Source organism: Artemia franciscana, chromosome 6, assembly GCF_032884065.1.
Source record: "Artemia franciscana chromosome 6, ASM3288406v1, whole genome shotgun sequence".
NCBI lineage: Eukaryota > Metazoa > Arthropoda > Branchiopoda > Anostraca > Artemiidae > Artemia > Artemia franciscana.
Window position 1 is genome coordinate 24,758,380 of NC_088868.1, and position 12,061 is coordinate 24,770,440.

The following is a 12,061-nucleotide window of genomic DNA, read 5'->3' on the forward strand; positions in this document are numbered from 1 at the left end:
TCTGATTTGTACAGTAAATCTTCCATTTTGGCACTGTTTTTGGTCCCTAAATAAGTTACAAAGCTCCAACCCCAAAGGTATTACGGTATCTAAAGGCATTTTCAAAACTTTAAAATTTTTAAGGCTAGATGGAGGCCCAAAATTGATGTTTCCCATCCCCCACCCTTTAAGGTTTTCCGAAATGGTGCCACTGGCTCTTCTGATATTGCTTTGTCACATTTTTGAAAGCCCACATTCTCATATTTTTTTTTTTTTTTAGCTCAAAATCCCCCTAAATATTCCTTAAAAGCTTCATATTAATACCCTTAGCTTGTGCAATAACAATAGTAATAGCAGTACTAGTAGCAGTATGCGCATAGCACCTTTGGGTCTCTTCAACATCCTATTCAACACACGCTGAAAGTTTCAGCATAATACCATCAACAGTTTCTGGACCATTAACAATTCGTACACTTCACAACTTTTGTGGGCATAGTGTGTTTTGAGTTAGTTCCATACAGTTTCTATATGTCCGAAAATTTCACCTTAGTACCTTTAGGCATAGTTGTAATAGCAGTAACAGCAGTAGTATTGATGTTACTAATAATAATACTGAATAGCAGTACTGCTACTAGCAGCAGAAGTATTAACATATTGCCGAATCAGAAGTAAAACTGACAACAAAGACGAAACCTTGAACGCACTGTCGTTTTTAGATCCTGAAATTGTTGTGGAGAATTGGATTGAAATTGAATTGGTGGACAACGACTTGATCTACGAATTGGTGGATGATCAACGACATGATCCATGGATTGGTGGATGATCAACGACATGATCCATGAATTGGTGGAGAGAACGATAGCATAGTTTCTACCTAGTCAGTTTTCCCACTTGATTAGGAAAACCAAATTTTGACAAGAAAAAGGTCCGAAGCGATCTTCACGAACTCTGGAATTCCATTTTTGACAATTATTTGCGTTACCACTGCAGAAGTGAATTCGTCAGTTTTTTGGTCTGCCTTAAGAAAAAGTAAAGATGCCAAGGGGGAAAAACACAAGGATTTTTGGGGTTTTATAATGATATTATGTGGCATGCTGACTTGTCGGCAGCTGCTGAAAGACAATTTACGCTGTTTGGTAATATCAAGACCAAATTACAAAATGGTCTTCAAATGCAAATGACTACTTATTTAATGCACGTGACTCGACCAATATGGCATTTTAAAGCGTCGCTGGAATCCTGTATTGTACATTTTGCAAAGAGAATTGCGCAAAAAGCTCTCCCATGGAAGAGAATTCTCGTTAGAAGATTAGATTTTGTTCAGTTCTTGCTTTTGTAACAATTGACTTATAAATTTGCAAAATACAAGGATTTTAAAAATGAAATTTGGGATTGCAATGATTGTTTTTGCTTTGACTGGTAAGTTTTTTTTTTGGGAGGAGCGGATAAAGTTTCACAACTGTGTTTCTCCTTAAGGAAGTATGCTACAGCAAAAACAGAAGAATTTTAGATTAATGATGTTTCGCTAATTTTTGTGTTTTGTGTTCCCCTCTTTAGTGGTCTCATTTAAGTTTTAAATATCTATACAAAATAGAAGAAAATTTGATTTTACTGAAATTCTACTGAAAAAAAAAAAAAAAATCAATGGTCTCACTTTTAACTGTAAGAAGTCAAATATGATAAACATTTTAAGGAATAAAAATCAACATATGTTTATTAAACTGACCATAATATACATTTGAATTTTTGTTTTAGTGGAGTGTAAATTATGTTCTAGCATTAGGAAGTTATAGGGGGTTTTGGGCCCTACTCATTTTAATTTCTTCTCGTTTTTAGTTTGACTTGATCATTTATCGAAATTTATAATGAAAAAAGATATCACCAATGCAACAGCACAAACACATAAAAAAAGAAAAGGAAGACAGAAGGAAAAAATGAAAACTGTTTTCCTACATTAGTAATTAATATAGAGAATAATCCATGGATAGGCAGTCGTGTCGTAAGTAAGTATAAGTCGTCATTTACCAAATATTAAACACAGTAAAAAAAAACACAAATAATTCAGAGGCAACAACCCAACACAACGGCTCATCAGGAGAATACACACTCTCATATAGGGTTCCAGCACTTTAAATTCCCTACCCAGGCCAGTGGCTTGCCTACAATAAATTCCCTATGGTATCCCCATTCTAGGAATCACCCCCAGAATATATGCCTTTGAAAAAAAATGTAGAATAACCAAGTAACACCAAAACAAGCTTATCATACCTTGGTTCTGGCCCTCGTTAGGAATTCACAATCTATATTAATACTAAACAATTATTAAAAATTTTTCACTATATCAAATTTTCTCTATTGATGTAATTGTGACTTAGATAAAAATCAGGGAAATGAATGTAAAATAAGACCATTTGAAATTACAATATATAGGCAAAATCCTCCAGAAATCCGCTGTCAAAAATTAGGGACACGCCAAACTCAGTAACAGAGAAAATCAAAATCGACCAAAAATTTCGCTAAGCATTTCAAGATAATTCTTTCGATATTTATTTAAAAGTTTGTTTATAATGAAAACTAATTTTTTTTAAATTGCCAAGTTAATGTATTTGCAGAAAACCCTCTTAAAATCATTTTTTTTCATAAAATTTTAAATTTATTTTTAAAATCAATATAGTTACTACATATCCTTGCATATCTAAGTAACTGTGCGTAAAATTCTGAATATGTGATATTTGAGTGTATATTACTTTCAGAGAATGGAAATATAACTTCAAAATCAAAATCATCCGTTTTATTATACATTTATGTATGTTCTGGGTTTCATTTTTACTTTTTTTTTCGAAAAACTTATTTTGTGGAAAAAGCTCTTTAAATTAATTGAACATACGGAATGAACACACTTCTTGCTGGTTGCAATCTTGTTTGCCGTTAAATGAACTTGAAGAAAAGAGTCACACATGGAAAATTCGTTTTTCTTAACTAAACGGACTGCTTGATGCTTTTTTATGCTCTTCCCAGTTATAAAAATCAAATGTAAAGCCCTTTAACCCGTCATCTGAACTTTTTGTCCGACTCGCCAAAACGTATGGTTTTTCTGTACCCCCCCCTCCCTCGAAAAACAATCCTCGACAAACCTTTGACCTATTGTGACGGATAATTAGCAGTTTTGCCAAACAGACAAATATAAATGGTTAGAAAACATACCAAACGATTGTAAGTGAATTTGATGGCCTTGTTTCATTTTGCTTAAGTCCCATTCAGAAGATTAATTCAGTGTGCAGTTTACGAATAGACTGCAACTGACATCACTGCTTGCGTTTTGTATTATTACATGATTATATTTTATTTAAGTGTGATTAGAATTTATTTTATTATCATTTTTTGTGTTTTGTATGCATCAGAAAATTATAAAAAGGGAAACTTTAGCGTAAACAGCAAGATATTAAGAATGGTCAGTCCCCTTCATATACGTAATATTTTTTTAATTTCGAGTTAAAAGTTTACCGCTTATTTTGAGTTGAAAAAACTTATTTTTTATTTAATATGTGATCGTTTTTTAAATTATGCCGGAAAATTTATCTTCCTCCAGCATGAAAAATTTCCGTCAACCGAAAAAATTCTCCTTGGAGAAATATTCCCATGCAACTCCTTCCTTAAAGGAAACAAGTTTTTTAACGGAAATTAAGGAGATACATTGTAACTTATAACAAAGAGAAATTATTCCAGATATAAAACCCTCTCCCTTCCTCAATACCCCATTCTTTTCACTAAAGTTTTCTATTTTTTTAAAAAGTTGAGTTGTGAGTATACTGCTATACTGCGTATAAAATAGTATGCTACTATAAAACATAACCTATAGTATTACTATAATAAAACAGTGTAACTTAAGTAGCGCTCCTTGAAAGGTCCTAGGAATCACTTAAAAAACATGGATTGAAAGAAGGCAAATAATTCATTTTGTTATTTTATCTAGCCGTTACACACGGGTCTCTGAATTTTCAGTTTAAACCAGTGGAATGGCATCGATTTTTTTCTAACATTGACTAATAAAGTGTAGAAAAAAGTAAAAATGAAAGGAAATTTTAGTTAACCCTGGAAACAGAATACATCAACAATATTACTTCAAAATTTCTCAGCTTTTTATTTCCAAACAGTCAAAAATATAATTATGTTTCAAACCGTTCGTGGTAACAATTTTTATGCTGGATTTTAAATATGTAAATTTTTTATCAAATTTTGTCTTACGCACCAAAAGTTATGAGCCTGAGAAAATTTGCCTCATTTTCAAAAAAAAGGAAACACTACCGAAGAGTCGTTGAATCTTAATGAAAATTAAATTAAAAAAAGAGGTTTTTCTTTAACTGCAAGCAAGGAGCGCCATTAAAACTGAAAACGAACAGAAATTATTCAAATATGGAAGGGTTTGTCCCTCCGCAACGCCCCGCTCTTTACGCTAAAGTTTGACTCTGTCACAACTCTACTTTTTAAAACAATAAAAAACTTTAGCATAAAGAGCGAAGCGTTGTGGAGAGGACAATCCGTTTCATATTCAAATAATTTCTGTTTGTTTTAAGTTTTATTGTTTCTCCTTACTTTCAGTTAAAAGAAACTTGTTGTTTTATTTAATTTTTGAACGTTTTTGAATTAACGCATACTTAGATTCTGGCTCACCGCACATGAATTATTAAAACAAAATTTGTGTATTAATATTATTTTTGCTAAATGGCTTTCTCATGGCTTTGATCGGATGATTTTGATAAGAAAATGGGGGTGGGGGAGGAAGCCTAGTTGCCCTTCAATTTTTGGCTACTTAAAAATGCAACTAATTTTTTTATTTTCTTGTACGAACGTTTTTGTTAGTAGTAAACATACGTACCTCAGAAATCAACTAACATAACGAGCTTCCATATTTGTGTGTTTTTGTTATGTATATGAGGGGTTTTGCTCCCTCGTCAATACCTTGCTCTTTACAGCAAGGCTTTAATTTTATCCCAAATCCTTATGAATGACTCTTGAATCACAAAGGCCGTAGAATAAGTAGTTGAAATTAAAAAAGAAATACCTTAGTGAAAAGAGCAAGGTATAGTGGAAGAGACAAACCGCGTTATATACATAATATCTTGTTTTCGTTTTAAGTTTTGATGTTACTCATTACTTCCGGATGAAATTTTTTTATTTATTTCTTTTCTCATTGTTTTTTTTTTAATAATGCTAGAAAATCCTGCACCCCCTTCAGGGATATTATATTCCCTCATGATAAATTTCTAAATGGAAAGATCCTTCCAAATACCACCCCCCCCCGCTGACCCAATTCCATTCTGACGCATCTGTGATCTGTTTTCTGGAAAAAATACAAAATTCCATATTTTTATAGATAGGAGTTTGAAACTTTTACAAAAGGGTTCTCTGATACGCTTAATCTGATGGTGTGAGATGAGATTCTAAGATTCTATGACTTTTAGGGGGCGTTTTCTCCTATTTTCTAAAATAAGGCATATTTTCTCAGGCTCGTAACTTTTAATGGGTAACACTAAACTTGTTGAAATTTATACATTTAAAATCAGCATTAAAATATGTTTCTTTTGAGCTAAATATTGGTATCAAAATTCCGTTTTTTGTTTCCGTTAAAATTCCGGTACCAAGGTCTTGGTTACTATTGAGCCGGGTCACTCCTTACTACAGTTCGATACCAAGGACTGTTTGATCAAACTGTCAGATTCAGCGTATCAGAGAGCCCTACTGCAAAGGTTTCAAGCTTCTATCTGCTAAAATGTAAAATTTTGTGTTATTTTCAGAAGAAAGATTGCGAATGCGTGTTTATGTGTGTTTTGTTTTGTTCTTTTTTCCTTTTCCCAGGGGTGATCACATTGACCCAGTAGTACTAGAATGTCGTGAGAGGGCCCATCCGAAAGGAAATCAAAAGTGAAAGTGCCCTTTTTATGTGTCGAAAAAATATTAGGGTGAATAAGTCACCAGATCAAATTTTTGAAATAGTAAGTTCATTCAGCATAGTCGAAAGATTTAATAAATATGTCTCTGAGGACGACTTAATCCCTCACAGTCCCTTTGGGAAGGGCTGCAAGTTTTGAACTTTGGCCATTGTTTATATATAATATTGGTTATTGGGAAGTATACAGTCGTTTTCAGGGCGATTTCTTTCGGTGGGGGGGGGGGGTGAAGTCTGGGGTTACGCAGGAGGATCCTTCTAGGGAAAGATTTTTCATGGGGGATGAGAATTGCCATACAAAGAATGCTTGATTTGCCTTCATTATTAAAAAAAAAAAACAATGAGAAATTAATTAAAAAAAAACAATGTTTTTCAACTGAAGGTAACGAGCAAGATTTAAATTAAAATAAAAAGAGATTATTATGTCTATGAGGAGTTTTCCATTATTCAATGCCTTTCTCTTTACACTAAACTATTTTTAGTAATTTCAACAAAGCTATTTGCCTACGTCACGACGTAGGCAATAATGCTCCTAAGCCAATGCATTATTCTAATTAAACGGCCTTTGTGATTCAGGGGTTATTTTTAAGGAATTGGACCAAAATTAGAGCCTTAGCGTAAAGAGCAATGTATTGAAGAGGGGGCAAATCCCCTGTTATACGTAATAAAAATACACGAATAGAAGTTGGCTGCATAAATTAATACCTAATTTGCGTATATTTATTACTGATAAAACGTTCGAAAATAAAAGTAAAATTTCAAGTAGCCTTCATTAATAACCAAACAAATTGAATGGTAACTAGGCCTTCTCCTCCTTCCCTATTTTTGTGAGATATCAGCCTAAGCAATTCTGGTCAAAACAGGTCCTATAACTAATCATTTAAGAAAAACAAATTTCTTAGAAATGTGAGTCACCAGAAATATGACTCTCATTGCTTGGAATGAGCCTGACATTTGAGTTTCATATCCTGTCAAAGAAGAATGAAAAATTCTATAATAGCAGGTGTTGGATGATTCAAGTATCTCAAGTTAGAAATTAAAAATGTCAGAAACTATTTTTTTACTTGGACCTAACAAGAATTTACTCTTAAATATGGTTTAAAATTTATTTTCTTGTAGGTGTCGCTGGTAAGTTTTCCAGAAGGCAAACTTACCAAATGTTTTATCGAAAAATAACTTTTTTTTGCTTTTTATAGTTAGGAAAACAATCCTTTGATTAAGACTAGTAATAATATTTTTATTTCAAATAAAAAATCTAAGCTAAGACTCCACATCAGATTATCATGGATCGTCATAAGATTCCTTATTTATATTAAATAAAATAAACAAGTTTTTTTAAATGAAAGTAAGGAGCGACATTAAGATTTAAAATGAACAAAAATTACTCCGTACATGAAAGGGGCTTTTCCTCAACGCCTTGCTCTTTACGCTAAAGTTTGACTCATTCTCGTAACTCTACTTTTTAAACAGTAAAAAACTTTAGTGTAAAGAGCGGGGCGCTGAGGAGGAAAAGCCCCTTTCATATACGGAGTAATTTCTGTTTATTTTAAGTTTTAATGTTGCTCCTTACTTTCATTTTAAAAAACTTGTTTTTTTTTTATTTAATTTCTGGGCGTTTTTGAATTAATGCATGTTTTGATCTTGGCTATCCGAACATAAATAATTAAAACAAAATTTACATATTCATTAATTGCAATTAATCGGAAGATTTTGAGAAAAAAGGAGCAAGGGAGGAGGCCTAGTTGCCCTCCAAGTTTTTGATTACTTTAAAAAGCAACTAGAACTTTTAATTTTTTACAAACGTTTTCATTGGTAAAAAATATACGTAACTTACAAATTAACTTACGTAATTGTCTTCTATATTCTTACGTTTTTATTGCGTATATGAGGGGGTTCAACCCTCGTCGATACCTCCCTCTTTATCTAAAGCTTAGATTTTGTCCCAATTCCTTAAGAATGACCCCTGGATCACAAAGGCCGTAGAATAAATAGTTGAAATTACTAAAAATACGTTAGCGTAAAGAGTGAGGTATAACGAGGAGGTAAACCCCTCATATGCGTAATAATTTTTGTTCGTTTTAATTTTTAATGCTGCTCCTTACTTTCAGTAGAAAAAAACTTTTCATATTTATTTTTCCATTGCTTTTCAAATAATGCTAGAAAATCCTGCGCCCCCTTCATTGAAATTCTCTTCCCCATGAGAAGTTTCTCCATGGAAATATCCCCCCACATAACCCTCCTCCTCCCTCAACTCTCCCCTCTAAACCAATAAAATCCACCTGAAAACGCCTGTACACTTCCAAGCAACCATTACTATATGTATTACATAAAAAAAACTAGTTTTTTTAACTGAAAGTAAGGAGCGACATTAAAACTTAAAACGAATAGAAATTACTCCGTATATGAAATAGATTGTTCCCTCCGCAATCCCTCGCTCTTTACGCTAAAGCTTTTAATTGTTTTAAAAAGCAGAATTGTGGCAAAGAGTCAAACTTTAGCGTAAAGAGCGAGGGATTGCGGAGGGAACAATCTATTTCATATACGGAGTAATTTCTGTTCGTTTTAAGTTTTAATGTCGCTCCTTACTTTCAGTTAAAAAAACTAGTTTTTTTTTATGTAATTTCTGAACGTTTTTGAATTAATGCATGTTTGATTTTGACTCTCCACACGTAAACTATTCAAATGAAATTTGCATATTAATTCCTTTTTTGGCTAAATGGCTTTCTCTTAGTTTTGATCATACGATTTTGAGAAATATGGGATGGGGAAGGAGGCCTAGTTGCCATGCAATTTTTCGGTTACAGAAAAAGGCAACTACTAATTTTAATTTTAACGATTTTTTTATTAGCAAAAAATATACGTAACTTTAGAATTAACTTACGTAACAAACTTTTATATTCTTTAATTATTATTATGTATATGAGGGGGTTTGTACCCTCATTAATACCTCGTTCTCTACATTAAATCGTAAGTTTTGTCCCAATTCTTTAAGAATGACCCCTGAATCAGAAAGGCCGTAGAATAAATAGTTGAAATTACTAAAAATACTTTAGCATAAAGAGCGAGGTATTTATCTCCTCCTAAATACCTCGCTCTTTATGCTAAAGTATTTTTAGAACCCCTCATATGCGTAATAATCTCTGTTCGTTTTAAGTTTCAATGCTGCTTCTTCCTTTCATTTGTAAAAACGTTTTCATGTTTATTTTTCATTGTTTTTTTATAGTAATGCTAGAGAATCCTGCGCCCTTTTCATTGAATTTCTGTTCCCCCATGACAGATTCCTCCAAGGAAAGATCCTCCAACATAGCCCCCTCTCCTCAACCCCACCCCCAAACAAAATAAAATCCCCCTGAAAACGTCTGTACACTTCCCAATAACCATTACTATATGTAAACACTGGTCAAAGTTTGTAACTTGCAGCCCCTCCCCCAGGGATTGTGGGGGAGTAAGTCATCCCCAAAGACATAGTTATTATGGTTTTCGACTATGCCGAACAAAATGGCTATCTCAAAATTTTGATCCTTTGACTTTGGGAAAAAAATGAGCGTGGTAGGGGGCCTAGATGCCCTCCAATTTTTTTGGTCACTTAAAAAGGGCACTAGAACTTTTCATTTCCGTTAGAATGAGCCCTCTTGCGACATTCTAGGACCACTTGGTCGATACGATGACCCCTGGGAAAAAAAAAAAAACAAAAAAACAAACAAATAAACACGCACCCGTGATTTGTCTTCTGGCAAAAAATACAAAATTCCACATTTTTGTAGATAGGAGCTTGAAACTTCTACAGTAGGGTTCTCTGATACGCTGAATCTTATGGTGTCATTTTTGCTAAGATCCTACGACTTTTAGGGGGTATTTCCCCCTATTTTCCTAAATAGGGCAAATTTTCTCAGGCTCTTAACTTTTGATGGGTAAGACTAAACTTGATAAAACTTATATATTTAAAATCAGCATTAAAATGCGATTCTTTTGATGTAGCTATTGATATCAAAATTCAATTTTTTAGAGTTTTGGTTACTATTGAGCCGGGTCGCTCCTTACTACAGTTCGTTACCACGAACTGTTTGAAACACAGGTCAAAGTTTGTAACTTGGAGCCCCTACCACTGGGACTGCGGGGGAGTAAGTCGAACCTAAAGACATAGTTATAATGGTTTTTCGACTATGGTGAATAAAATGGCAATCTCAGAATTTTTATCCGATGACTTTTGGGAAAAATGAGCGTGGGAGGGGGCCTAGGTGCCCTCCAATTTTTTTGGTCACCTAAAAAGGGCACTAGAACTTTTAATTTCCGTTAGAATGAAACCTTTCGCGACATTCTAGGACCACTCAGTCGATACGATCACCCCTGGGGAAAAAAAACAAAAAACAAACAAACAAATAAACACGCATTCGTGATCTGTCTTCTGTCAAAAAATACGAAATTCCACGAATTTGTATATAGGAGCTTGAAACTTCTACAACAAGGTTCTCTGATACGCTGAATATGATTGTATGATTGTATGTTTGTATGATGTTAAGATTTGTTAAGATCTGATTGTTAAGAATGTATGACTTTTAGGGGATGTTTCCCCCTATTTTCTAAAATGAGGCAAATTTTCTCAGGCTCGTAACTTTTGATGTGTATAACTGATCTTGATGAAAATTATATATCTAAAATCAGTATAAAAATGGGATTCTTTTGATGTAACTATTGGTATCAAAATTCCATTTTTTAGAGTTTCGGTTACTATTGAGCCGGGTCGCTCCTTACTACAGTTCGTTACCACGAACAGTTTGATGTATTTACGCTGCTTGCAGATTGTAATTGTTGAAGTATGAGGATAGGCGGGAAGGGATGATTAAAGAATTGATCTCATAATTTGAATAAAGAACGTTCATAAATTTTAAAAAATGCTAGTATTTTTTTTTTTGGGGGGGGGGGTGGATTTCTTACGCAAAACAGAATAGTACGGTGAAGTCATTTCAAGAATAGGGAAAATTTGCTCAGTTCCCTAATCAATTCTGGTCCTTCGAAAAACACGATTATTACCATTCTGGTTCGCGATCCTCATTCATCGTCCTATCATTAATATATATTTAGATATAGGCTACTTACGACCACTACTGTATACTACGAATATTGGACTTTTGAAATAAGATGGATTCGTATTGAAAGATATTTAGCTATATATTAGTTCCAAGGCAATATGCGGCATTGTCTGTAATAACCATATTGATTTTTAATATTATACTGATTTTTTTTTTGCCCCATTCCTTAAGTCTCGGTATACCTTGTTTCTCAGTTTTTAAAATGATTTAATCTATTTTAAAACTATACATAAAACTATTAGAACCTTGGATGTTTGTCGACTGTTCAGCCCTTTAGCTTGAAGATGGGCTTTCACTTAGAAAGCTTGGAATAGGACGCAGTCGAAATATGCTTGAAACTGAGTCATCTACACAAATGAAAATTAGTTTTCAGTAGCTCGATTTTACGTCTCAATTTCATACCAACTTGTTTTCCTCAGTACCTCATAATTCAGGCTCTGCAAATTGCTACGTTACAGGTAAGCATAATGACACATATTTATATGTTATGTATAATAGTGTGTACCTATGTATATCTAGATATGGACCAAATCATTAATGTATGCACTGTTAACAATACGCTATGAATATAAACTTTGACCAGGGTATTTAGTAGATTTGCAATCAAATACATTTATGTATATTTGAACCCTCGACATGAATAAGTCATTTTATTCTACCTTATTTACGCTAATTTTGAAGTTTACTATATACCTTTTGATGTTTACTGATTTTAAAAATGTCAGTTTTTCTTTACAAAGATTAAAAGAAAGCACAATTAAATCATTTGAATGATCGGGAAAACTTATTTTATTTTCCACTCAACCACGATCGTTTGAAAAACCATACCGGTTCCCGACCCTAATTCATCGTCCCGTCACTGATATTTCGGGGTTTTTTGTTTTTGTTTTTAATTCTCAACAGATAGCATAGCGCGTAATATCCATATGGACTTTTATTGTATTTAAAAATTTTCGGATTGAAAGGGTTGGATTGTTGGCAAACCTGGATACAAAATCCTTTCTCTATAAAGCTAGATTGAAATCCGATATGTAATAAATCATAT

At 33.3% G+C, this 12,061-nt stretch overlaps 1 protein-coding gene across 1 annotated transcript in view; it reads left to right on the plus strand.

Moving 5' to 3' along the window:
* Positions 1 to 1,269: 1,269 nt before the first annotated feature.
* LOC136028231 (uncharacterized) overlaps positions 1,270 to 12,061 on the plus strand; it is a 129,470-nt gene continuing 118,678 nt past the window's right edge. The window contains exon 1 of the mRNA XM_065705956.1: positions 1,270 to 1,398. Coding sequence (XP_065562028.1) covers positions 1,359 to 1,398 — 40 coding nt within the window. The 5' untranslated portion in view covers positions 1,270 to 1,358. The remainder of the gene's footprint in view (positions 1,399 to 12,061) is intronic.